Source organism: Hyperolius riggenbachi, chromosome 12 (genome assembly GCF_040937935.1).
Source record: "Hyperolius riggenbachi isolate aHypRig1 chromosome 12, aHypRig1.pri, whole genome shotgun sequence".
NCBI lineage: Eukaryota > Metazoa > Chordata > Amphibia > Anura > Hyperoliidae > Hyperolius > Hyperolius riggenbachi.
In genome coordinates this window covers 76,624,489-76,651,768 of record NC_090657.1, presented here as the reverse complement: position 1 = coordinate 76,651,768, position 27,280 = coordinate 76,624,489, and the positions used below count along the sequence as shown (strand labels likewise).

At 44.4% G+C, this 27,280-nt stretch overlaps 1 protein-coding gene across 2 annotated transcripts in view; it reads left to right on the top strand.

Moving 5' to 3' along the window:
- The window catches only part of PLCG1 (phospholipase C gamma 1), a 158,121-nt gene that overhangs the window by 38,687 nt on the left and 92,154 nt on the right, over nucleotides 1–27,280 (top strand). For both annotated transcript variants that reach the window (XM_068263881.1, XM_068263882.1), the window contains exons 2-3: nucleotides 23,055–23,207; nucleotides 25,839–25,932. In XM_068263881.1, coding sequence (XP_068119982.1) covers nucleotides 23,055–23,207; nucleotides 25,839–25,932 — 247 coding nt within the window. The remainder of the gene's footprint in view (nucleotides 1–23,054; nucleotides 23,208–25,838; nucleotides 25,933–27,280) is intronic.

Sequence of the window (27,280 nt, the reverse complement as noted above, 5' to 3'; positions counted from 1 at the left end):
CTGTGGCTTGTTTTTCTGATCTCCTCTCCACAGTGCTCTCCTATTGCTGCTTCCAATAATTCATCCAATTCCTTTGAACCCCCTGCATTGTCCTAGTTTTTCATTACCCCTAAATCTCTTCCACCTTTCCAATCCCACCCAATGTCTGTCCTGTAGCTCTGCATGGCTGCAATGTTTCCTGAAGTGACTGCTGGTAGAGGACTGACTTTGAGTACTGAGGAATGGAGAGCCGCACAGACTGCTGGGAGACTAGACCTGTACAGAGTGCTGAACAGGATTTGGGTCCCACAGTAAATTCTGCAGGTGATGTGGGGCCTGCACTGATGTCTGGCAGGTAACCTGCGGTCTGCTGGTCACTCATGTTGTGCTTGCATACACTAGCTTAGGAGAGCTGACCTCTGGTCACAAGACCTGTATTGTAGGAGGAGAAAATGGGTTTTTGGCTTTATAAATTTATAGGCCAGTTTTGCGATTTGGTAGGCTGGTGCTTTCCTGCTAACATCTGCAGACAAGGGTTCCATGACTGCATGGGCATCTTCCCTGCATTCTCCTCACACAGTGTATATTCACTTTACTCTGCTACTGATGTGTAATTTGTTGACACTCTTCTGACTTCTGAGCCACAAGTTTATCTGCCACTTTTATGTGCTGTATCTGTAGTAGGTCTTCTGAATCTGAATAGGATTCAAGTGGGAGGAGGAGATGCGAAAAGGAGAGAGGAACGAGTACACTCTCACACATACCTCACGCTGTTGTACTTTTTGGGCACAGAAATAGAATTTAAGGGCATGTTTCCACTAGAGTGAATCTGCATGCGTTTTTTCTGCATGCAGATCCGCATAACTAATATAAATCAATGGACGGGTTTCCTTTTGTAAGAAATTCTGTGCAGAAAAAATCTGCACAGCAGAGCCTTCAGATTTCGCACACCGCAAGGCTAGTGTGCAATTCGCCTGTAATGTATTTAATAGGAAATTTGCATGCGTTTTCGTAATGCGAATTTTCCATGCAAATTTGCGTACGTTTTCACATAAAATCAATGTAAAAGCATACCAGCACTAATTTTATTAAATTTGCATACTTTAAAACAGATGTGAATTTTAATGCATTTTCGTGCTAAAATTTGCATACGAATTTGCATACAAATTTGCATCCGCATGTGAATTCATTTTTGCGGTTTCTGCAAACTGAATCCCACGGCACTAGTGGAAACGTGCTCTCAAGGACCACTGACTTAAGAGGAATATGGAGGCTACCATATTTATTTAAGTCTAAACAGTACCAGTTGCCTGGCATCCCACTGATCTTTCATGCTTCAGTAGTGTCTGAATCAGACACTGGAAACAAGCATTTGGAAAGTCTAGGAAAACATCTGACTACTTGTTCAGGGTCTATGGCTAAAAGTATTATGCTAGGTACACACTATAAGATTTTCTGGCAAATTTACTGTTAGATCGATTTATTTCCAAGATTTCCGTTCGATTTCCAGGAATTTTCTGATTGATTTCCTAATGAAGTGAACGGAAAACGGTTGGAAATCGATCGGAAAATTATCAGAAATCAGATTGGACATATTGGAAATGATCGATCTGACAGTAAATCTGCCAGAAAATCTCATAGCGTGTACCTAGCATCAGAAGCTGAGGATCAGCAGGATAGCCTGGCAACTGGTATTGCTTTAAAAAAATATGGCCGCTTCCATATCCCTCTCTCTCTTCAGGTGTCCTTTAAATGCTATACTCTATTTGTCAAATGAAAGCGGCATAGAGGAGTCTCCCAGACTGTGTACATATACCAGTGATGGCTAACCTTGGCACTCCAGCTGTGGTGGATCTACAAGTCTAATGAGGCATTGCAATACTCTGATAGCTCTAAGCATAACTCAGGGAGGCCTGATGGGATTTGTAGTTTTGTCACAGCTGGAGTGCCAAGGTTCGCCATCACTGACCTATACTGTAAGATGGTGGAGTCTGTAAAGTTGCCAGTTGAAATTACCTTGTTGGAAATATACCTACAAGGCTTGTCCAGATTCCAGGGCTGGCCCATCTTGGGAAAGCAAAGAACTGCCAAGTTTTTTCCCCAACAGCAGCCTTTGTACTCCTCCATGGAGTAGTGTTCCTGCCACCCTCCTCAAACATGTGCTTAGCTAGGAAACAAAAGAGCTGACTACTGTACCTAACATTGATTTTAGTGGTGTTCCAAGTTCAGCATCAGCAAAGTGGATTCATAGCCCAGTAATGAATTAGAATATACTGACCTCAGGACGTTTGGTCAGTCTTCATAAATCCTTCCTGTCATGTATATGTTATGATAAATCTTACAGCACTGTTTCCATCTCTTAAACAGATTTCATTTTAAAGCCACATGCAGGATGTTCTTTTTTCTTTTGCAATGAGTTATTGTTAATCAGTGAATCTAATCAGGTCGCGGTCTCACCTGCTTGTCTTGCAGTGACAGGGCAGGTTATATGTAGTCTAGTTTATGACACACATATAAACTTTGTGTTTTAAAGAGAAACCGAGACCAAGAATTGAACTTCATCCCAATCAGTAGCTGATACCCCCTTTTACATGAGAAATCTATTCCTTTTCACAAACGTATCATCAGGTGGCTCTGTATGGCTGATATTGTGGTGAACCCCTCCCACAGGAAACTGTGAGGACCATGGTCCTGGCAGTTTCCTGTCTGTGAATCTCGTTGTATTGTGGGAAAAAGCTGTTTCCAGCTGCCAAAAAAGCAAGCAGCCTCTCCTACCAGTGACATCACCCGCCAGCAGTAAAAATGCCACCAAGTGATAAATGTCACGGCTGACACACAGAGGTGATCGGCTGTCATAGGCGGAAGCGATCAGATGGGCGATCAGACCCCACCAACAGAGAGCTCTGTTGGTGGGGAGAAAAGGGCGAGTAGCCCTGCAGCTTGGCCTTAAAGCCGCAGTGGCCAATTTAATGTAAAATGGCCTGGTCTTTAGGGGGGTTTAACACCGAGGTCCTCAAGTGGTTAATGGCCTCCCCTTTCAGTACATTAAGCTTATTGTTGGCTGCAAGCGCTTGGACACTTTCCAGAACTATCCCTGCATCCGGTACACCAGCCACCATGCATGGCTAAGCGGGCTAAACAAATCTCTGGAGCCAGGTAGCCTGGGTTCCTTTAAAACTACAGATTGGGCCAAATGGTGACCATACATTTGCCAACGATGCCCGAATGAAATTGACTTTCAGACAGAAATCAATCATTCGATTCCTCAGGATGGGAAATGTTGATCAATGGGGATTGCGTTGCTAAAGGCATTTTTATTTGGCAACGACAGGCACAGAGTGTTGGGCAACAGAACTCTCACCTGTCCCGCCACATGGTCCTCTGAGCTCCTCCTCCCTGTGCCTTCTCTTTCTGTCATGTGGAGTTTAAAGCAAACGTGAGTGAAAATAAACTGTTAAGCTAAAGAGAACCTGTAACAACCCCAATGCGAATGTAAAAATGGATGCGGATTTCCAGATGCGATTTCGAATGTGTGCTAGTAGAAATAGGCCTTTAAAGTTGTGTGATTGTCTCTAAAATATGGGGACAGTTTTTTTTGTTTGCTTGTTTTTTTTTTGTTTGTTTTTTTTACTTAAGTTGATCTCCCACACAGACAGATCTTGACCTGTTGAATGGATCTGTTCTCTGCACTTAAGGCCTGTACCCCCTGGAAGATGGATTGGGGAACGCTCAGTGACGCGACCCGATGAACGAGCGTTCCCTGATCCATCTTCCTACCCACGGGGACACGTGACCTCACACGACTGGCACGAATGAGAGTACAAACGACCGTGGCACTTTGTGTGGGAGTTGTCGGGATCTTAAAGATATACATAAAGCTTTGACCTTTTTATAAGACTCTAAATCCTCACTCTTAAATGCTATCATGATGAACTGTTTTGTGTGTTTAGTTAACTGCTATTTTCTCTTATTTTTGTTTACTTTTTTTGACTAATTAAGACATGAAGGAGTCATGACATTCTGCACAAAGAAGTCTATTTATAGAAATCAACTGTTTGTATTCTTAACAGAAAAATAATGCCACTGTGCTATTTATAGATGGTCCCATCACTAGTGCAGCGTAATGTTTACTTGAGGTGAGCAAAACATTCTCTTAGGCCTTGTTCACATTGCGTTCCGATTGTGTTAGCGTTCACATTGGACGTTTTTTGATGCAATTTTTTTTTTGCGTTTTCTGTGCGTTGGGCATTTTTGGCAACGGTTTTGTAAGCGCTTTTTTGGGAGTTTTGAGATTTCTAAGTGTCCTAGGCCTTATTTTTAAAGGGAAAAGGACCTAAAAATTAGAAAAAAAGAAGAATCATTAATTAGGCAGTCCTACGCCTATGATACATAATGGGAGTGGTACCTGCAATGCCTTGTGGGTTCGTAGTAAGGAGTTTGTCATGGCAGAAGAGTTGGTGGTGGTGTTAGCTGCATTAAGACTCTCTACAAACCGGAAGTGGCAGCTAACCTGGAAACACTTCACATTGAACTTGACAGGGAAAATACCACCCACGAAATCGCTGGCAAGAGCGTTTTCTAGTGCTTTGCGCTTTTCCTATACATCCCCATTATCACACAATCGCCCTGAAAATGGTCCATAAATTTTTAAAAAGCGCCTCTAGTGTGAACGAGCCCTCAAAGCTGATCAGATCTAAAGCGTTCCCCCCCCCCCCCCTCCCCCTTCCTATCCTCCCCAGCTAACCTCAAGGTAGGCTTCTCCCCATATCTGTTCCCTGTTATACTGATAAGGGATCTTCAGGTCTCCAGTGAAGCTATCCTGCTGGGACTTAAGTCTTTTGGCAGGGCCAGTTTTGATTGGTTATGATCAAATTGTTACTTGTGTGTTTTCATTTGATGGCAACGTAGAGTAGAGTAGAGATTGTGATAAACATACTGTATTTTCCAGAATATGACACACTTTTTCTCCCCCAAAAATGGGCAGAAAAGGTCCCTGCGTCTTTTATTCCAAAGACAGGGAGTCCCCGGCTTATGTTCGCCCGCCGATACGACCTGCCTCAACGTGGGGGACTCCCTGCCTTGTCCCCCCACTGGTCTCCTCCGCTCCCCTGTTTAAAATAAAATTGCGACAGCGTGGCTTACCTTCCTTGCGCTTCCAGCGCTGGGTGGTCCTCCTCCCCCAGCTGGTCTTCTCCGCTCCCTGTTAGAGCTAGAATAGCATCAGAGCAGCTCCCCTCAGCCGATGTAATGTCAGATATTGCAGCCCGGAAGCAGCCTTCCTCACTGAGTATGGCGCATGCTCAGTGGGAAGTTAGACATTATTTAGCTGAAATATCTCTGCTTCCGCACCACCTACACTCCCGAAATTCTCAGGGGAGGGAGGGGACCCCCAGATCTAGCTCTGTGACGAATTGCAGGCCCCTAGCCCCGCTAGTTCCCGAGATAGGTTTGCTGCAATCAGTGTCGGGAACCAGCGGGGCTCGGGGGCTGCAATTCGGCACAGTGCTAGATCTGGGGGTCCCCTTCCTCCCCTGAAAATTTCGGGGGTGTACCTGGTGCGGAAGCGGCGATATTTATGACGTTTTAACGTGGCTGCACAATTGAATGGGACGCAGGCTCCTACTGCGCATGCGGGGCTGCAAAATATGAGAGGCTGCAATAGCTGACACGACACCGGCAATTCAAGCGCTGGCGATCTGCAGACATCTCCTGTGTCATGCGGCTGCTTCTAGTGAAGGCTTCTGTAGATGACGCGATCAACAGAAGCTTTCACTAGAAGCTCTTCGTTCGGGTCAGGCAGAAATAGCCGAACCTGATTGCATCCCTGCTACTGCGCAGGCGCAAAGGACTTGCGTCTGCGCAGTAGAGCGGGTCCGATCAAGTTCGACTATTTCTGCCTGACCCGAACGAAGAGCTGCTAATGCGCCTGCGCATGATCACGGTAGGTAGATACCCTGCCATGGTTTGGGGGCTGCAGCGATGGATTGCTGGGTCACCGGAGGACGAGGGAAGCCTCGTTAGGATCCAGAGGCTTCCCCCTCCCGAGGTAAGTATCAACCAGAGGGTTTTTTTTAAATTAAAGATTCTCTTTAAAGGACATCCAAGGTGAAAATAAACTGATGAGAAATACAATTGTATCTATCCTTTTACTAACAAGAAAGCGTTTTATGGCTGTAATTACTATTCAGTGAGGGGTATGCTATAATCTGACCCAGTCCGACCTGGACAGAAGCTGTCACTTGCAAACCTGATTAACTCTTTCAGGCAGAGAAAGATAGAAAGGAACACAGCCTAGTAATTTGTGTGCTTGGCACTGTACATACCCATATCTATCTTATCATGTCACATGCCACCTCGGTTGTCCTTTAAGTAATCGTTCTGCTTGGCGGATTTTTACATATCTCTGATCATAACTGGTGAAGATATGATAGCAAGTTGGATTCTCAAGCGGTGATGGGCGACTAAATACAATATAGTTTCTATAAAATCATTCAGACCAAAAGAAAAGCTGAACGTTCACTAAAAATTGTCCAATGAATGGGCACATTGTGGAAGGTGAGACTTGGCAGACAGTACATACAGTGGCATGGTACGTTAGATGGAGAGAGGCAGCCAGCAGTGCCCTCCTAATACACACAGTAGGGAGGAAGCTGCAATGCTAAGTGCAGGTGTTTTGTGGTTACTGTGCAAGCTAGCATCCTGTGCTACTGTCACCCCCCCCCCCCCCCCCCCCCACCTGCCTTGGGAACTGCACAAATCCGATGTGGAGAGGTGAGCTGAAGTCACACCACAGGAAAATAAAACCACTGCTTCCCCATCTTGCAGAACCTCTGTGGAGAGATGACCTGATCTTACAGAACATGAAACTTAAAGAGGAACTTCAGCAAAAAAAAGGGAAAAAAATATATCAATACATTGCAAAGTGAGAAGTTACAGAATAGAGAGAGAGAAAGAAATGATTGATATTCACCATGTAATTTGTTCATGTTGTTTGATCCACAATCAGCCTGAACGTCGTCATCATCGTTACTACTGGCAGACTAGAGGACCGCACCAACTGCCATTACCTTTAACCACACCCACTAACATTGCCTTAGGGCCCATTTACACTTAATTAGTTGGCGTGCGTTAGTACACTTTAGTACACATTTTTTTCCATAGCAATGTACTGTGAAAAAGATTTCAGTTAAAACGCGTTAAGTGTGAAAGGTGCCATTGGGAAAACATTGACATTACTTTGAAAATCTGTTTTTTCTTTCAGTTATAACTGAGAGCAACTAATTAATGGCGAAAAATTGTAAAATTTAAAATGGGTGCAAACATACAAATAAGTATGTTTTTCCAGAGTAAAATGAGCCGTACATTACTTTTCTCCCATGTTGCTGTCACTTACAGCAGGCAGTAGAAATCTGACAGAAGTGACAGGTTTTGGACTAGTCCATCTCTTCATAGGGGATTCTCAGCAAGGCTTTTATTCTTTATAAAAATATTCCCTAAAAAGGATTTAAACAATGATGCTGGCCAGCTTTCCTGCTCGCTACACAGTTTTTTGGCAGTTGGACAGAGCAACTGCCATTCACTAAGTGCTTTTGAAAATAAATATATCCCTGAGAATCTCCTCTGAAGAGATGGACTAGTCCAAAACCTGTCGCTTCTGTCAGATTTCTACTACCTACTGTAAGTGACAGCAACATGGGTGAAAAGTAATTAATGGCTCATTTCACTCTGGAAAAAAGCATACTTCTTATTTGTATGTGTTTGCACATATTTTAAATTTTTAAAATGTTTCGCCATAATGCCCCTTTTAAAGGGAACCTAAACTCAAAAAAAAACAAAAAACAACATGAGTTTCACTTACCTGGGGCATCTACCAGCCCCCTGCAGCCATTCTGTGCCCTCGCAGTCACTCATGGCTCCTCTGGTCCCCCGCTGCCAGCTAGTTTCGTTTTTGCAGACTGGGAGACGGCTGGCCGCCATGCATACCCTTTTACGCATTCCCGCTGGTACAGAAAGCTATCTTGGGCATTAACCAGTACATTTTTACGCGTTACAGGTGTCATGCGTACATTTTTACACATTGCACCTGTAACGTGTAAAAATGTACTTGTTAATGCCCGCGATAGCTTTCTGTACCAGCGGGAATGCGTACAAAGGTACGCATGGCGGCCGGACGTCGGCAAAAACGAAACTAGCTGGCAGCGGGGAACCAGAGGAGCCATGAGTGACTGCGAGGGCACAGGATGGCTGCAGGTAGATGCCCCAGGTAAGTGAAACTCATTTTTTTTTTTAATTTTATTTATTTATTTATTTATTTTTTTAGATAAGGTTCCCTTTAAGTGTAAAAGGGCCCTAAAAGGTAGTTTTTTTTTTTTTTTTTGTCTTTTTTTTTTTTTTTTTTTATAGATATACAGGATCTTCTCAAAAAATTAGCATATTGTGAAAGTTCATTATTTTCTGTAATGTACTCTTAAACATTAGACTTTCATATATTTTAGATTCAAATACACACAACTGAAGTAGTTCAAGCCTTTTATTGTTTTAATATTGATGATTTTGGCATACAGCTCATGAAAACCCAAATTTCCTATCTTAAAAAATTAGCATATTTCATCCGACCAATAAAAGAAAAGTGTTTTTAAAACAAAAAAGTCAACCTTCAAATAATTATGTTCAGTTATGCACTCAATACTTGGTCGGGAATCCTTTTGCAGAAATGACTGCTTCAATGCGGCGTGGCATGGAGGCAATCAGCCTGTGGCACTGCTCAGGTGTTATGGAGGCCCAGGATGCTTCGATAGCAGCCTTAAGCTCATCCAGAGTGTTGGGTCTTGCGTCTCTCAACCTTCTCTTCACAATATCCCACAGATTCTCTATGGTGTTCAGGTCAGGAGAATGGCAGGCCAATTGGGCACAGTAATACCATGGTCAGTAAACCCTTTACCAGTGGTTTTGGCACTGTGAGCAGGTGCCAGGTCGTGCTGAAAAATGAAATCTTCATCTCCATAAAGCTTTTCAGCAGATGGAAGCATGAAGTGCTCCAAAATCTCCTGATAGGTAGCTGCATTGACCCTGCCCTTAATAAAACACAGTGGACCAACACCAGCAGCTGACATGGCACCCCAGACCATCACTGACTGTGGGTACTTGACACTGGACTTCAGGCATTTTGGCATTTCCCTCTCCCCAGTCTTCCTCCAGACTCTGGCACCTTGATTTCGGAATGACATGTAAAAGTTGCTTTCATCCGAAAAAAGTACTTTGGACCCCTGAGCAACAGTCCAGTGCTGCTTCTCTGTAGCCCAGGTCAGGCGCTTCTGCCGCTGTTTCTGGTTCAAAAGTGGGTTCAGGCTTCCATCTGCTGAAAAGCTTTATGGAGATGAAGATTTCATTTTTCAGCACGACCTGGCACCTGCTCACAGTGCCAAAACCACTGGTAAATGGTTTACTGACCATGGTATTACTGTACTCAATTGGCCTACTCTCCTGACCTGAACCCCATAGAGAATCTGTGGGATATTGTGAAGAGAAAGTTGAGAGACGCAAGACCCAACACTCTGTATGAGCTTAAGGCCGCTTTCGAAGCATCCTGGGCCTCCATAACACCTAAGCAGTGCCACAGGCTGATTGCCTCTATGCCATGCCGCATTGAAGCAGTCATTTCTGCAAAAGGATTCCCGACCAAGTATTGAGTGCATAAATGAACATAATTATTTGAAGGTTGACTTTTTTTGTTTTAAAAACACTTTTTTCTTTTATTGGTCGGATGAAATATGCTAATTTTTTGAGATAGGAAATTTGGGTTTTCATGAGCTGTATGCCAAAATCATCAATATTAAAACAATAAAAGGCTTGAACTACTTCAGTTGTGTGTATTTGAATCTAAAATATATAAAAGTCTAATGTTTATCAGTACATTACAGAAAATAATTGACTTTATCACAATATGCTAATTTTTTGAGAAGATCCTGTACATATGCACAGAGGGGGATACTGGTTGCTTGGCAATTGGAAACAGCTGGTGTTTCCCACAATGCAACAAGGTTCACAGACAGGACCTAGGTCATGACATCACTATTTGGGAGTGGTTTCAATCGTACAGACACCATTTCATACTGAAGAAGTTTCAATCCTTGGTTAAAGTGCCTCTTTAAACCACTGCCATACTATGCTACAGAGAAGGTGGTGCTTTGTATAGGTTGACGTTCATTGACACAGGAGACAAAGGTTCGAAATCTGGCTGGGAACAGGATGTATTCAGTAATGGTTGCCATACACTAATAATCTGAACATTTGTATAGCTCTTTTCTCCTGTCCGACCTGCAGCCACTGGGAAGCGCTCAAGAGGCAACCCACTAGTAGTGTACTAGATGGCCACCAGATTTGCCCATCCAATCGCTCTCAGATCAAATCTGATCTGAGGGGGATAGCCCTTATGCCTAGTACACACCATAACTTTTCGTTTGATTCCGCAGTCAATTCTCATCTTCCACTCGTTTTTCTTTTTCCATTCACTGCAATCCGGAATTGAGTGGCGAAACGATCCAGCAGGAGATCGGACATGTCGGAGATGATCTATCGAGCCTTCTTAATGGCTCAAAAACAAGCCATGTATGCCCAGCATTTGATTTTTCTGTTAAGGTTCGTTCACACCTACCAACTATCTGTCCAACTATCTGCCAAACTTGTCTGTTAAGCCCCATTCACACGCTCAACAGCGGTCTTTTATATAGCACAATTGTCAAACAGGATTTGTTGCGAAACAACTAAAAAAAACAAACAAAACAAAAAAAGTATTTTGTTATTGTTCCAAAAGCTGATAAGACTGGTAAGAAGTCATTCCAACAGTTGGATTGACTTCTTACCAGTCTTATCAGCTGTTTGAACAATAGCAAAATACTAAAGGTGCCCATACACTTAATCGATTTCCCGCCGATAGACAGCAGATTTGTTCACTGTGATCGAATGTGCTGTGAAATCAATATGCAAACGCTGACCGATCACCGGTTTTCATCCGAAATCGATCTGTCTGCGCGGAAAATTTTCCCTTGATCGCCGGTGGGTCGGGAATGTGATAGCTGCGTTCGACTGTCCGATGACCGATGCTAGCGGAAATACATTACCTGTTCCGGCGCGTGTCCCTGCTGTCCCCACGGTTCCTTCTCCACGTTGGGCTCCGGCTGGCTTCACTTTACTTCCTGTTGGGGGAAGTTTAAACAGTAGAGCGCCCCCAATAATCCTTATTCAGACTTTAGATAAACTCAAAATGAAGTCTGAAGAAGGCTTATTAGCCGAAAGCTTAAACTTTGTTTTTTTGTTTTTATACAGACTCTCTTTAAAAGAAAAAAACAAAAAAAACCCTGGGGGGTACTTTCATCAGGAGGGTGAAGCTTCAGGGTCCCAGTGAGGATTCCCCCCCTTCCCCATCCCTGTAGCTGCAGGCAATCCAGCGCTGGCTCCCCCGAAGCCTCCCGCAATCCTCCCCATGACGAGGCTTGATATATTTATCTCACTGGGATCCAGCACAGGCGCAGTAGCGGCTCTTCCTTCGGGCTAGGCGGAAATAGCCGAGCCCGATCGTATCCGCTCTACCGCGCAGGCGCAAAAGGACTCCGCACTTCGGGGGACCGGGGCAGGTCAACGGAGCAACGGAGGAGGACGAGGCCAGCCTTGTTAGGATCCAGAGGCTTCCCCCCCTCCCGAGGTACATATTCCCCAGAGGGGTATTTTTTATTACACGATTTTTTTAAATTGGTCAATTAATGACATCATCCTGATTCAGGGCTAGTTCACAGTGCTCTGTTGCGTTGCAGAATAATGCTGCATGTCAACTCGCTGCCCATTAAATTCTATGGGCCTGTTCACAGTACTGTGTTGTAACTGATCGCATTATTCTAACTCTCTGTATGATTTTAGGGAAACATTTAAATTGCGATTTTTGTCAGAAATTTCGATTTGATGATTTTCTTCAAATCAAGCTGTAGCACGAAATTCACAATGCCCCTTGTGTAGTTGCCCCCAGTATAGGTAGCCAGTATGTTGCGCCAATATATGTTAGTCAGGTAGGTACCTCTAGTATAGGTAGCCAGTATAATTGCCCCCATTACAGGTTAGCTAGGTAGGTGCCTCCACTATAGGTAGCCAGTATAGTTGACCCCCAGTATAGGATAGCTAGGTAGGTGCCTCCACTATAGGTAGCCAGTATAGTTGACCCCCAGTATAGGATAGCTAGGTAGGTGCCTCCACTATAGGTAGCCAGTATAGTTGCCCCCCAGTATAGGATAGCTAGGTAGGTGCCTCCACTATAGGTAGCCAGTATAGTTGCCCCCCAGTATAGGATAGCTAGGTAGGTGCCTCCACTATAGGTAGCCAGTATAGTTGCCCCTCAGTATAGGATAGCTAGGTAGGTGCCTCCAGTATAGTTGCCCCCCAGTATAGGATAGCTAGGTAGGTGCCTCCACTATAGGTAGCCAGTATAGTTGCCCCCCAGTATAGGATAGCTAGGTAGGTGCCTCCACTATAGGTAGCCAGTATAGTTGCCCCCCAGTATAGGATAGCTAGGTAGGTGCCTCCACTATAGGTAACCAAGTATAGTTGCCCCCCAGTATAGGATAGCTAGGTAGGTGCCTCCACTATAGGTAGCCGGTATAGTTGCCCCCCAGTATAGGATAGCTAGGTAGGTGCCTCCACTATAGGTAGCCAGTATAATTGCCCCCATTACAGGTTAGCTAGGTAGGTGCCTCCACTATAGGTAGCCAGTATAGTTGCCCCACAGTATAGGATAGCTAGGTAGGTGCCTCTACTATAGGTAGCCAGTATAGTTGCCCCCCAGCATAGGATAGCTAGGTAGGTGCCTCCCCTATAGGTAGCCAGTATAGTAGTTGCCCCCCAAGTATAGGATAGCTAGGTAGGTGCCTCCAGTATAGGTAGCCAGTATAGTTGGCCCCCAGTATAGGATAGCTAGGTAGGTGCCTCCAGTATAGGTAGCCAGTATAGTAGTTGCCCCCCAAGTATAGGATAGCTAGGTAGGTGCCTCCAGTATAGGTAGCCAGTATAGTTGGCCCCCAGTATAGGATAGCTAGGTAGGTGCCTCCAGTATAGGTAGCCAGTATTAAAGTCTATGTCCAGTCCGGTCTTCATAGCAGTTCAAAGTTGCCTGCTGTATTAAGTCAATAATAATACTAAAAACCAATCAACCTGCAGGTTGAACTTAATAAATGAAACCTTTTACTTGAAATAGTTAAATGGTTTGTAATAAAAATAAAATTGCTAAGCAAATAAAACAAATATATACCATACTAGAAAACAGATTGCCCAGCAAGCATATGGTGAAGCAGAACTCCTAGGAATGTGTAAGTAGCTAAGAGAGACCAAAACGCCTCCTTACTAAGATTCTATGTGAAACAGAAGTTTGCCTTATTAAAACAGAAGGTATTTGCGATTATTCAGGTTGGAGTGAGCTCTGAGGTGTCCCACAATGCATAACTGCTGAAATATGTATTTGTTGTCCCTGATAGCTAAACACACCTCCAGATACGCTGGAATGCAATGATGTGCCAGAGTCAAACTGATCCAACATGCATACGGACTGTTTCGGATTGGTTGATCCTCATCAGCGCGTAGCAGAAAAGGATGAAGATAAAATGGGGCCCAATGCAAGATAGCACTGTTTGCTCAGTGCTAATGATCACCTGGATTTTTTAGTTTGATTTGATCGGGCTAGCGCACACCAGGCCCCTAGAGTCTCTCCAGGCCCTAGGCAGCTGTCCAGAATTGCCTTGTGAGTGATCCTCCTCAGTGCATGGCATATGGCTGTATGGGGTAAGACCTGAAACACCCAGCAAGCTCATGGTGAACCAGAACTCCCAGGAGTGTGTAAGGGGCTGAGAGTGCACTGTGGGATACCTCAGAGCTCGCTCCATCCAGAATAATTCCAAATGCCTTCGGTTTTAAGAAGGCACACTTCTGCTTTGCATGCGAGAAAAATAACTATTTTCTTAGAAAACACACCCTGCAGTTAAAATAAAATGCTTTATAACAGCATGACGAGTTTACCTCAGTAGAGGAAGTGTTATTACATATTTGTGAATGTCGGTAGGTCTTCTACATGACACTTTTGCTTGTCCTTGAGGCTGCTTTCACAGTGAGACGTTACAGGCGCACGTTAGAGCAGCCTGTAACGCAGCCCAACTCGCAGTAATGAAAAATCAATGGGCTGTTCACAGTGCCCACGTTGCGTTACAGTGTAACGATGGATGTTCAAAGAAAGTGCAGCATGCTGTGCGTTATAGGTGGTTTTAGCTGCGTTAGACTGTTTGCACATGCTCAGTAAGGGGAGAGTCCGCTATTGTTCCTAGCCACATGGCTAATTAATATTCACTGCACTTTAGTGTTGTCCAGATCATGAGCAATTCGGATCTTTGATCCGAATCTTTTTTGTGAGTCGAATCATCCGGATCATCACAATGAAGGATTCGGTTCACAGTGAATGTCTGCAAGAAACTGCAACTGCAGCTTCTGTGCACAAGCACAATCTTCCTGCTGCATCTCTCCCTTCCTCATTAGCACCCTCAATGTGCCCTCATTCTCCTGCACCTCTCACTCTGCTGCACCCCTGCTTCCTGCTTCCCTAGTAAAAAGATTTAAAGATTCGGTTCAAAGATCCGGATCGTTTCAATGATCCGATTCGAATCATTGAAAAGATCCGTACTTCCCAGGATAGCACCAAGAGCCTCATAACGAGGCTCAATCTGACGTCCAACTTCAGCACCACCATGCGTTGCGTTAGGGGCACGTTATGCGACCCGTCCCCTAAAACGCAATGTCTTGGTGTGAAAGAGGCCTTAATGTTACTAAACTATTCCAGAGCACTGGTAGATTTGTCATACTTGCAGTGTGACTTCCTATACATGAAAACCACAAGCCTGTCTTCAGAGCAGACTAGGCACTTGGCATATTCGTACATTTCAGGTATGATGCATCATCTAAATTTGTTTTTTTCCATCAAACGCCTTATATTGTGACCACAGCTCCCACTTGTGTTTTGGAATAATTGTAGCTGCTTCTATCTATAAATGTGTGACGTGTATGTCTCTCAATGTATGGGAGGACTGCTTTGCATGGGTAGTGTGTTCTTTTTTTTTTTTTTTTTTTTTTTTTAAATATATATTGTAGTCTATTCATAAACGTGAGAACTATGTGTTTTCTGTAAATAGAGTTGTGGGCCTGTGCAGCATTGGGACCCCAGGTTCAATGCCCATAAGGGTAAGACCATACTGTATTGCTGCATGTGAACACATTGCTAGTGCCATAACAATGGCCCCCACTGCAGTGTTTTGGGGGGGGGGGGGGCTGTCCTGTGCTTAGAGTATACCTGAGATGGGGTCCCTTAAAAAATGTATACACACCTGGGGCTTCCTCCAGCCCCCTCCGGCCTGGACGCTCCCTCCTCATCATCGGTTGCCTTCGCTCGCAACTGGCTCTGAAAAAACAACAACAATCCAGTCTGTGCCTGCGCAGTCCAGCCAGGTGCGATCCCCGTCTCGCTCCTGTGGCTGAGAGCGTTCTGCGCATACGCAGTAGTACTGCGCAGGTGCAGAACGCTCCAGGCGATGTGAATGCAGCGGGAGCACGTGCATGGCCAGGCCGTGCATGCACATTTGGCCCCTGCCCAGAGGAGTTTATGTGGCAAATTGCGGAAGAACGGGCGAGTGGGAAGAGGACGACATGGGAGCGATCAGGCTGGAGGAAGCCCCAGGTATGTATATTTTAGTGCTGTGGCCCCATCATCTCAGGGTCACTTTAAAGCGGACCTGAACTCATAACTTATTCTCTGCTCCAACAGCATAATAACCTTTTAAAGAAAAACATTTCTTTGTTACAGCTGATACAAATCCTACAGTAAATCTGCAGTGTTTCTACTTCCTGCTTTCATGGATATATTGTTCTCATCCTGTGCTTTCACATAGGCTTATCTGCCTGTAGAGTTACTCATCCTGCATCAATGATTCCCATGTTTACATAAAGTCAAGTTGAATAAGATTTGCCAGTAAACCCCGCCATGGCAGTCAGCTGACAGGCGAAAGATCAAATTACAATTTGTGATTAGACACAGATGAGGGGAATTAGACAGGATAATCTCTCTAAACACACACAGGGTGCATTTCTCTGTTTTCCTTCTGTCTTGATGAGGTTGCAGAAAAAGCTGTTAAATTAACAGTTGTGTGACTACAGCAGCCATGTGCTGCACCCGTACTGAGAGCAGTGTTGCTGTTGGAATGTGTCTCTCAGTGGCAGAGTGTAGAAAGAGGAGGTATAGAACAGAACATGCTGTCTCTTCTGCATTACTGAGCTGGAATTAAACATGTTTTGGAAGTTGAGGCAGGCGGCCAGGAATTTTTATTCCCCGGCCATCGACTTGCGGTCCCTCCTCCCTGTTAAAGTGAAACTCCACACTTACCTTCCATTTAGTTCAGCTCTACACATTTCAGGGATTACTGGCAAATCTTATTCAACTTGACTTTATTTAAACATGGGAATCATTGATGCAGAATGAGTAAATCTACAGGTTTTACTAACAGTCATGGTTGTGTCCAGGTGTGTCTCCAGTGACTAGATTAGTGCAGGTGTGGAACAGGAGTGGCAAGGCCCTGCTCTGTGCACCTAATATCTCCTGCAGCAAGCTGGGAAGTTTCTTGGAAGGCCATACTACACAAAAAGAGAAAATTGAAATGGAAAAATATTTTTTAATGACAATGCATGAATTTGTGTGCATTTGTCCAGTCAATTTTTTGAAACCTGTGATGCAGCTGCTTAGTAGTTTTTTCATGAATAAGGCAAAATCGGTGTTGGCGTTAATTATGGCTGTAGTGGCACCCAGTAATTTGGGCCAAACTTATGATAAAAACAGCATAATTCGGCCGCCAGAAATGACTTCAAGCCAAATTGCATCTTACCCCAGAGTCCACATCGGCCTAGAGGGGAATATTAACGATGCAACTTAAAGCGGATCCGAGATGAAAAACTATAACCAGTAACTTGTCTATATATCTTATCTAAAGTTTAGATAGTTTACACAGCAAATCTAGCTGCATACAGCTTTAATAGAAAATGATGATTTCTTCCTGTGATATGACAGCAGCCATGTTGTTTGTAAACATTACACAGAGGCAGGCTTATCTGTATCTTAAGCAAAAAAACCTAATCCCCCCCTCCTCCTCCCTCCTCCCCTCTGCCTCTGAAATCAATGGCTAGTAATACCTCCTTCTCCTCCTGCCCAGACTGAGCTCCCATGAGCCCTTGCTACTGCCAAGCCTCTCTGAAAACCTGTGGGCGTGGTTTATTTAGTTTATAGGGAATTAGAGTATTAAAACAAAGTATTTGGCTTGAGGAATGCCCTATAAACAATAGGAAAGGAACATGCAATGAGTAAAAGTTCACCTCGGATCCACTTTAAGCAGGGTGAGACTTTTTTTTACTTTACCCTGCGCCCAATATTTCCCGGCGCCTTAATTACGTATGTGTGCTTTTTCTGGCTTCTGAAGTAGGCATACATTATGCAGTTTTTTTATTTTGTTTGTTTTTTTAGAAGACCTGTTTTAAAAAATAGAATTCTGGTTAGGCTGTGTCGCCAAGCCCTTGTCGAGGCGCTTCAGCGAGTCCTATCGCTGGAACGGCGAGGGAAACGGAGGAAGCCTCGATTCGTCCATAGGCTTCCCCCTACTGAGGTAAGTATCTATTTGGGCCACTTTTTTCCTACGGGAACACTTCAAATAGATTAGATGTAAGATTCCGTTTACATAAAAAAATGGAATCCAGTGCAAGACTATTAAACCGTGGGGCATCCTCAGACAATGTTCATCCATCTTTGGCTGTTGACCAAAGAACATGCTTTCTTGATCAATGTTTAGTCAGTGGCTGCTGAGGGCTATAAGATCAGATGTACATTAAAGCCCATCAGCATTTGGACCCCCCATGCAACATTGAGGGGGATCCTTATAACCCAAACACCCATCTTAGTCACTTACAGCTTAAAAGGTTCTAGAAGTGAACTCATGCTGATGTTTCTGGTCATGTGTGCAGCATGTTCTGGAGGCAGGGTCACAGCAGCCCAGCTACCTCTGGTCCTCTTTTAAGAGGGTGTGTGGTCCATGCACCAATTCAGTAAAATCGCACACCTCAAGGGTAGTGGGTAGGTGCTGGACCAGTCAATATTCACTAATCATCCAATGAGGGTCCACACAGGGGTATAGAAATAGGGGATGAAGAGGTTGCTGTCATGAATGATATGAAAGTCGGGACAATTATCGATTGCACATCGCTATTGTGGCTGGGAACGCGAAGAATCACTCGCGTTCCCATGCCTGTCGGCTGGTGACGGCAAAACCGGGAGTCGTCGCCGGCGGATCCAGGAGCATTGGACCGGAGCTGCGAGGGCACCGATCAGCTGCAGGGGGCTGAGGGAAGCCCCAGGTGAGTTAACCTCATTTTTTTTTGCCCTGACTTAAGTATCCCTTTAAAGATTTCAAAGGTGGGAGAGTGGCGGATGTGCTGTGGAAGGGCATTCCAGAGGAGGGGTGAGGCATGTGAGAAGTCTTGTGAACGTGAGGAGGTAATTGTAGAAGAGGATAAAAGAAGCTCATGTGTAGATCTGAGATTGCGGTACCGATATCTATGTCCTGTATGCTATGGCCCACACAATGAACGGGCTGCTGTTTTCTGTGGTTGTCTGATAAAGGCTGTATTCTGTTTTGGCTCAGGGTTACTGAGTTTAGTCATAGCGTAGCACAAGTTTATCTGAGAAGTTAGTGTTACTGCAGTAAACGTGTTTGACTTATTGGTGTGTGGGTAAATGTGGATGTAGGCGTGTATGAACGGGTATAGCATGACACAGATGCAAGCAAGATATATGGGAGCAGGAGGAAGAAGGTATACAGTATAAAGCCACAAACACACCCACCATGTCGGCTTATGCAATCAGATACTGCAGAGTGCAACAGTGGTCTGCAAAGTGCAATATGCTATGACAGCCAATCAGAAGTCATCTCTGGTCAATCTGTAGTAACATGATAGGCATCTTTACATGCCCATTTATACTGCAACCTGCATTTGAATAGCATAAAAGTGTTTTTATCTTTAATTTAAAAATTATAAATAGTTAAAGTGGAATTAAACTCAGAACTTCGTGATAACCTTAACAGGGAAAAGAAAATTCCATTACAATTTCTGAAAATCCTGAAAAACTTGGTTTCACTTTTGTAGAAGGCACTAAAAGGGTTAAGCTTCATGGAGAGCTGCCCAGCCAGAGCTCTCCTGCAGTCTATTCACAGATGCTGATGAGAACTAATTAGACATGTTGATCTGACTAAAAAAACACAAAGAAGTGAATTTCTTCAGCAACTGTATGTGGAATAAAGACTTTCATTGTGTACTGTGCAAGAGTTCAGGTATACTCCAAGACTCGTACACACTGTTGATTGACTGGGATCGGGAACCGATCCTTCATGCGACATCACATCAGCCAGTTAATGGCAAAGTGACTTATTAAAACGTCCTGTTTGAGCCTGTTAACCGCAACAGGATGTTTTAATAAGTCTCTCGTTGCCGCCGCTCTGCACGTGTGCGTGCTGCTCCCGCTGCCGTTTACCATCGGGTGAGTGTTCACTAGCGCCATCTTGTGGCCAAAATGTGAAATACATACATACACAATATTAATACAATTAATAACTTACACTTCCCAAGCCACCCCCGAAAAAAAAACCCTTGTAAAAAAAAAAAAAAAAAATCAGCCTTAGGGACTCAGCTTTTTTTAATCTATATTTTATGAGGGAAAATTACTTTTACTTTACTACATAGAGGCTTGTAATTATGGACCGGACAAAAAACAAAACAGAAAAACGCCTATATTTCAAAATAATATATTGTCCCCATACTTTGTGATAGGGACATAATTGAAACAGTTTAATAATCGGGACAATTGGGCAAATAATGTGTCAGTTTTATCCACAGGAGAACGTTTAATTTTAAAACTACAATGGCCGAAAACTGAGAAATAATGAATTTTTTCCATTCGTTTCTTATTTTTCCCATTAAAATGCATTTAGAATTAAAAAAAAATCTTAGCAAAATGTACTACCCACAGAAAGCCAATAAAAACAAGGTATAGATCATTGTGTTATGATAAGTAGTAATAAAGTTATTAGGGAATAAAAGGGAGGTGCACTGACAGGTGAAAATTGCTCTGGTCCGTTAGGGTAAAAACCTCTTGGGGGTGAACTTGTTAATGTTGTATGTGTACTGGTCTTAAATATCAAACACAGGAGAATAGGACCGACTGTGTTTTGGAAAAAATAAAAAATGGAAGGCAAATGCAAATCAAAAGTTATTTGGACACAGATTAAAGGCTCGTAAGCTTTGGTGTTGTACTGACCACATTCGGTATGGGTGTGTGTGTGGGGGGGAGGAATGCTATACAGGAAGGAAGGTGTGTGAACATGGACTCCATGGGTGGACCGTATGGGTTGTAGTGTAAGTGTATGTGTTTAATATACAGGATATGTATAATATGTATGGACTGATTTACAACATCTATAATTCAGGCTGACCTTACCAGTGGGTGTAATAAAATTGAAAAGGACTGCGTAAAAAATGATATATGTAAAGATAAATGGCTTTATAATGAAATTAGGATCTATGATGGTAATGGATATTTCCTTGTAATTTCTTGTAATGATTTACGGAATATAAGAATGGTTTGCATCAATTATTGATTGCACACTGTAAGATGACCTTTGTACATAGGTAGAGTTTGATAAGATGGCTACAGGTGGCGATCAGACAGCAGAAATCTTATTAAAGGGCCCTTTGCACACTGAAAATTGCAATTGGCATCACAAATGTGATGTGAGGCCTTGTTCACATTATAAATCAGCAGCGCTATCGCAAGTGCTGAGCAATTTTGAGTGTTTTGATTTTTTTTTAAACATTTTCTAAGCGCTTTCAGAGCGATTTTCACTTAGAAAAACGCTTTTCTAGGTGCTTTTGTGTAGCGTGTGCTTTGGGGTTTTTTTGCCCTGGAAATGAACAAATACAATGTATTTATTCATTAAAAGCGCTCAGGAAATTGCTTTTCAATGCGATTTTTCAAGCATTTTGCGATTTCCCTATCCTTTCTATTGTATCGCAAGCGCTCTGAAAATGGTGCAGGAGCCGCATTTGCGATTGGATAAAAAGCTCAGTGCTTATGTGAGAACACTCAGAGCAACAATGCTTAAAAATAAGCGAAAACGCTTATAATGTGAACAAGCCCTGATTGTGAATTTTCGCTATTCTCGGCAGACGCTTTCTGATGACATTGTGTGATAGTGCAGGTTTTCTGATGGAATAAATATAAAATGGGAAATCGCAAGGCAACTGTGTAGCACTACGTTTGCTGTGCGTTTTTTTTATTGTGCTCCCATTGATTTAACTCAAACTCCGTAAGAAAGCTGCATGTGCTACATTTGCATGTTTGTGAAAAATCAAATTGCACCAGTGTGGAAAGGGCACCGTGATCAAATCAGACAAACTGTGCTGGAAATTAGGGCGCAGCCATAGGCTGTAATGGGAATTGCAGCTATAGCAGCACTCAGTAATTTGGACCCCGTCACAAAGATGAAGCCCAAGATATAAAAACAGTGTTGTTTGGCCTCCAGCAATAGCTGCAGATAGTTGCAAGTGGCAGGGCTGTGGAGTCGGTACAAAAATCATCCAACTCCTTAGTTTATGAAACCTCCAACTCCAGGTACCAAAAACGGCTCCGACTTTGATTCCTCGACTCTGACTCCTTAGTCTAATACTTACCAGGGCTGTGGATTTTGTGCAAAAATACTGACTCCCGACTCCGACTCCAGGTACCCAAAATTGCTCTTACTCCACAGCTCTGGCAAGTGGCACATGCCACAGCAGCCCCTCATAGCTGTTCTCTGAAAGCAGTGCCCTAGCATGGGGACAGTTTTTTTTAGTTTTATTGTTCAGAAGCTAGACGAGTACAACAGAGTAACCAAGCAGCTCAGGGTGACCCAAACTACTAGGAATGTATTGAGGGATAAAAGGGATAATTTGCATATTTAGTAGTAGTGCATTGTGGGTAACCACAAATGTTCACTTATAGCTGAATTCTTGCAGATTTCCTTCTGTTTTAAGAAGGCAAATACACCAAGCTTAACTAGACCAGTAGATACATTTGAACAATAAAGGTGGCCATACACTCAGGGCTCGTTTCCACTATTGCGGTGCAGAATTGCCTGGATTCCACCGCTGTTGAAATTGCATGAAATAGCATGCGGATGCGAATTTTTGCAAGTTTTTTGCCGAGAATTTGCATGCGAATTTGCATAGGTGAGGGTATATGCGAATTTAACCATGTCACTGCCTGTTTGAATTACATTGGTACCTATGCGAATTCGCATGAAAATTCGCATACCATAGCCGCATGAGAATTTCCTATTAAATACATTAGCGGCGATTCGCATGCATTCCACTCGCAGGCGAATTCGTTGGCTCTTTTGTGCGTTTTTTTACCGCTGAAAAAAACGCACCTCAACAACGCTACAGTGGAAACAGGCCCATCCACTTGCATTACATGTGCGAATCCGCATGCGTTGGACGCATGCGGATTCGCGATAGTGGAAACGAGCCCTCATTGATTTTTCTCATTCTATTCCTTGCAGATTTGATTCATTTGCCAGGAATCGATTCTCCACAATTTCAGATTGATCAATTTTTGATCAATTTTGCTAAAAAAAAAAAAACATCTAAAGTGTCAGTCAGCCAGGACATAAAATTTAAAACAATCAGGGGTGGGGCATATTGATGGCCTATAGCTTTGCACTGCATTGAATTCTGCAGTTCAATCGATTCCCTAAACTATTGGAAATGATGTGCAGTGTATGGTAGGAAATGATTCAGTTTTGGAACATTGGGTAGAAATCTATAAGTGTATGGCCAGCTTTAGAAGGCCTGTAATGTAGTGATGGCGCTAGGAAAACGATCGTAGCAAATTATATGCTTAATCCTTTTTGTTTTTTCCCCCTCTTCAGTGGACATTCGAGAAATTAAGGAAATTCGGCCGGGGAAGAACTCCCGGGATTTTGACAGATACCAGGAAGATGGGACTGTGCGCCTGGAACATGATCACTGCTTTGTCATCCTCTATGGAACAGAGTTCAGGCTCAAGACTTTGAGCCTCCAGGGTAAGGGACTTCCTGTGCTTGTGCCAAATACAATTCTGGGTACAACCCCGTTGATTCTGGTTGGTGTACAAATGATTAATTTATATTACTTTGGCTGTTCAGTGTTAAAATTCAAAAGGGGCCACTAAGTGACTGGATATTGTAATGGTTAAAGGGAACCTAAACTGAGAAAGATATGGATTTTTTCCTTTTAAATTGCCTGACTCTCCTGCTGATCCTGTGTCTCTAATGCTTTCAGCCACAGCCCCTGAACAAGCATGCAGGTCAGGTGCTCTGACTAAAGTCAGACTGGATTAGCTGTATGCTTGTTTCAGGTGTGTGATTCAGCCACTACTGCAGCCAAAGAGATCAGCAGGACTGCCAGGCTACTGGTATTTTTTAAAAGGAAACATCCATATCCCTCCCCCCCCCCCCCCCCCCCCCACAAAGCTGAGCTGTCGCCACCAGATGGCGGCTACTGTGCTCGTGCGGCCCTGAGCCACGTGCACCCTGATTGCGCTCCCTGTGCCAGGAGCTTTCTGTGCATGTGCAGTAAGCGTAGTTCAGTACAGCGCATGCACAGAGCGCTACCGGCCCCGGGAGCGCGGTTAAGTTGGAAATGGGTCGGGTCTGCACATGCGCAATAGCCACCGACTAACGGTGACAGCTCAGCTTTGCAGGGGTCGCTGCTGCTGCCCGGAGGGGATCAGGAGGATGTTGTGGGCATAGTTGGAGTCCGGGGTGCTGGGAGAAGCCCCAGGTAAGTAAACATCATTTTTTTTTTGTTTAGCTTCAAGGAATCATCGGGCAAAAACAAGCTCCCCACAATCTACTTACCTTGGGCCCTTGTTGCCGACATGCCCTGTGCTGCAGCTCCGGTCCCAGCTGCCGGCCCAGGGTCCTCGCCGGTGCAGAGGCTGACCTCAAGGTCGTCCTCTACTGCGCCTGCATGAGCGCAGCTGTTAATTAAGTCCACATTGTCCAGAGTGTACTGTGCAGGCACAGAAGTACACTCCAGCCAATGTGGACTTAAATGACAGCTGCGTTCATGCAGGCGCAGTAGAGGACGACCTCGAGGTTGGCCTCTACCCTGGCGGGGACCCTTGGCTGGCGGCTGGGAGCGGAGCTGCAGTGCGGGACATGTCAGAGGCAAGGGGCTGGAGGAAGCCCCGGGTAAGTAGATCGTGAGGAGCCCATTTTTTTTGCCTGATGATTCCTTTTAAGAGTTCCTTTAAGGACTCTGACACAGGAGACCTGGATTTGATTCTTGACTTTTCCTGTTCAGTAAACCAGCAACTATTCAGTGAGGAGCCCTTGGGCAAGACTCTCTAACACTGCTACTGCCTATGGAGTGCACCCTAGTGGCTGCAGCTCAAACTGTTTGAGTCTGCCAGGAGTATATAAATGTTGTGCAATGCGCAATATAAATGGGTTGTCTTGTCTTGACTAATCTAACAGTGGAAATGAGGACTAAACTTGTGAAGAAAAGGTAGCTGATGTAAATGTATTTACTTTAAGGGTAGCTACTTAAAGAGACTCTGTAACGTCAAAAAGATCCCCTGGGGGGTACTCACCTCGGGTGGGGGAAGCCTCCGGATCCTAATGAGGCTTCCCACGCCGTCCTCTGTCCCACGGGGGTCTCGCTGCAGCCCTCCGAACAGCCGGCGACAGAGCCGACTGTCAGTTCAATATTTACCTTTCTGGCTCCAGCGGGGGCGCTGTGGCTGCTCTCGGCTCTGAACTACACGGAAATACCCGATCTCAGTCGGGTCCGCTCTACTACGCAGGCGCCGGAAACTTGCGCCTGCGCAGTAGAGCAGACCCGACGGCGATCGAGTATTTCCGTGTAGTTCAGAGCCGACAGCCGTCAGAGCGCCTGCGCAGGAGCCAGGAAGGTAAATATTGACGTCATTATTCTCGGAGGGCTGCAGCGAGACCCCTGAGGGACGGAGGACGGCGTGGGAAGCCTCATTAGGCTCCGGAGGCTTCCCCCACCCGAGGTGAGTACCCCCCAGGGGATCTTTTGATGTTACAGATCCTCTTTAATAATTTGTAAAACTTTGAGGCCACTTTTACACTAGTAGGGTAAACTCGCGTTGCGTTACCCTATTTTGCCACAAGGGTTCGCAAAAGCAATGAAAGTCTATGGAGACTTTAACACTTACTGCGGTCCGTTGCAGTGCTCTGGAAGTATCTGATCCAACACAAGGGCAACGGCGCATTACTTCAAGCACCATGCTTAACGCCCAGTGCTTGGGTTAATGTAAGTGTATGGGCGACGGACTATGTGTGAACAATAGAGCGCAATGCGTCACGCATGTGTGGACCAACAGGGATCCCAGGGTATCCCAGTGATGTACTTCCTGCTCAGGGAGTAAGTCACTGAGCAGGGGGGCGTTGCTATTTATATGACCCTATTGGCGGACTTTGCCACAGGGTCACATGTTTGTCATTTTTTGCGTTGCGGTGGAATGCAGCAGGAGCCTCACATCCCACCGCAATGCAAAAATTAGGTATAAAACCGGCCTCTTTCTTCCCTTTAAAATGCATAAAAAATAAAACATTTGACCTTTCAAGCTTTTCTGTTGGTACGCTAATGTAATGAATGTTTTACAATGAATGTCTCAATTCCTGTTTCTTTCCTATCTTCAGCTACATCAGAGGAGGAAGTGAACATGTGGATTAAAGGACTGAACTGGTTGCTCCAGGACACACTCCAAGCCCCCACCCCACTGCAGATAGAGAGGTAAAGAGACCCTGTGGCGGAATAGGTTAATTTGGGCACACAGCTGGTTTGTTAAATAAGGTGCTGCCATTGACTACAATGTAATCTGCGGTTATAGTATATAGTATAGTGTTGCTATTAAAGAAAAATTGCATAGAAGAAGAAAATCCCCTAGTAATAATATATTGAACATTGACATAAATGAGCATGAGGCAAGAAGCAGCAACACTGTACAATGTCTAGTTTATTGAAGCCAGCAACAAAAACATTAAAAACAAGGCCGGGCCGTCCGGGGCCACAAGAATCCCCTAACATGATAATCATGACAAAGCGCAGCATACATTTACAGGGGATTCTTGTGGCCTGGGATTGCCCGGCCTGGTTTTAATTTTTTTTTTTTTGTGGGCATTAAAGAAATGCAAATTGTCTAGCATGCTGATCTTTCAGCTTCTGTGGTGTCTGGGTCACACCTGAAATAAAAATGCAGCCAATGGAGTCCAGGCACCTGAACGTCATACGACCTCTGGGTCCGTGAGCGAGAAACTGATAAAGACTTAGAATCCGCATCACCAATGCACATCAGTTTCTGGACATATAGAAGAATGGGCACGAGTGTTAAAGTGGCCCTGAACTCATAACTTCCTCTCTAAGGCCTGGTGCACACCAGAGGAGTTTTTCTGAGGGTTTTGAGTTTTTGAAACCTCCTGCTAATGTTATCCTATGTGTCTGTGCAGTGTTCTCCCCAGACATTTTTTTCAGCCGGGTGGCATGAAAAAGTAGCCGGGTGGGGAAGTAAGGTCCCTTTTACACTAGGAAATGCAATCGCGCAACCTACAATTTCCACTACCCGTGATTGCAACGTATAGCTGCCGGGAACGGAGCATGATCGCCCACCAATTGCGATTCAGAAAAGCAGATCGCAGCTAGTGGAAAGGGCCCTAAGGTCAATATAGTGCATTGTAACATACTGGGGCACATTACTGAACACAGAGCAGTGTAGTATACTGGGGAACAGTACTGAGCACAGAGCAGTGTAGTATATTGGGGTACTTTTAGAGAAGAGAGGAAAGAGCAGAACAAGAGTAGAGGAATGGGAGAGCAAGAAGAGAGAGAAGGTGAAAGACAGCAAAAGTGAAAGTTTGACCCCCATGGGATTGTGGTCAGTTTGGCAGGCTTGCAGCTGTTCGACATCTTAGTCGTAGGACCAGGGCGCTAGCGTGAGATGCAGGGCCCAGCAGCCGAGGGGCCAGAAAGTTCAGATCAGAAAGTTCAACAGTGGAGGGCCTAGTTTCAGCCATGGCACCTGTGCAGAGCTCAGTGCCCGGCAATGGATAGGTGTGCCAGTACATTATTATAAATGTATATATGG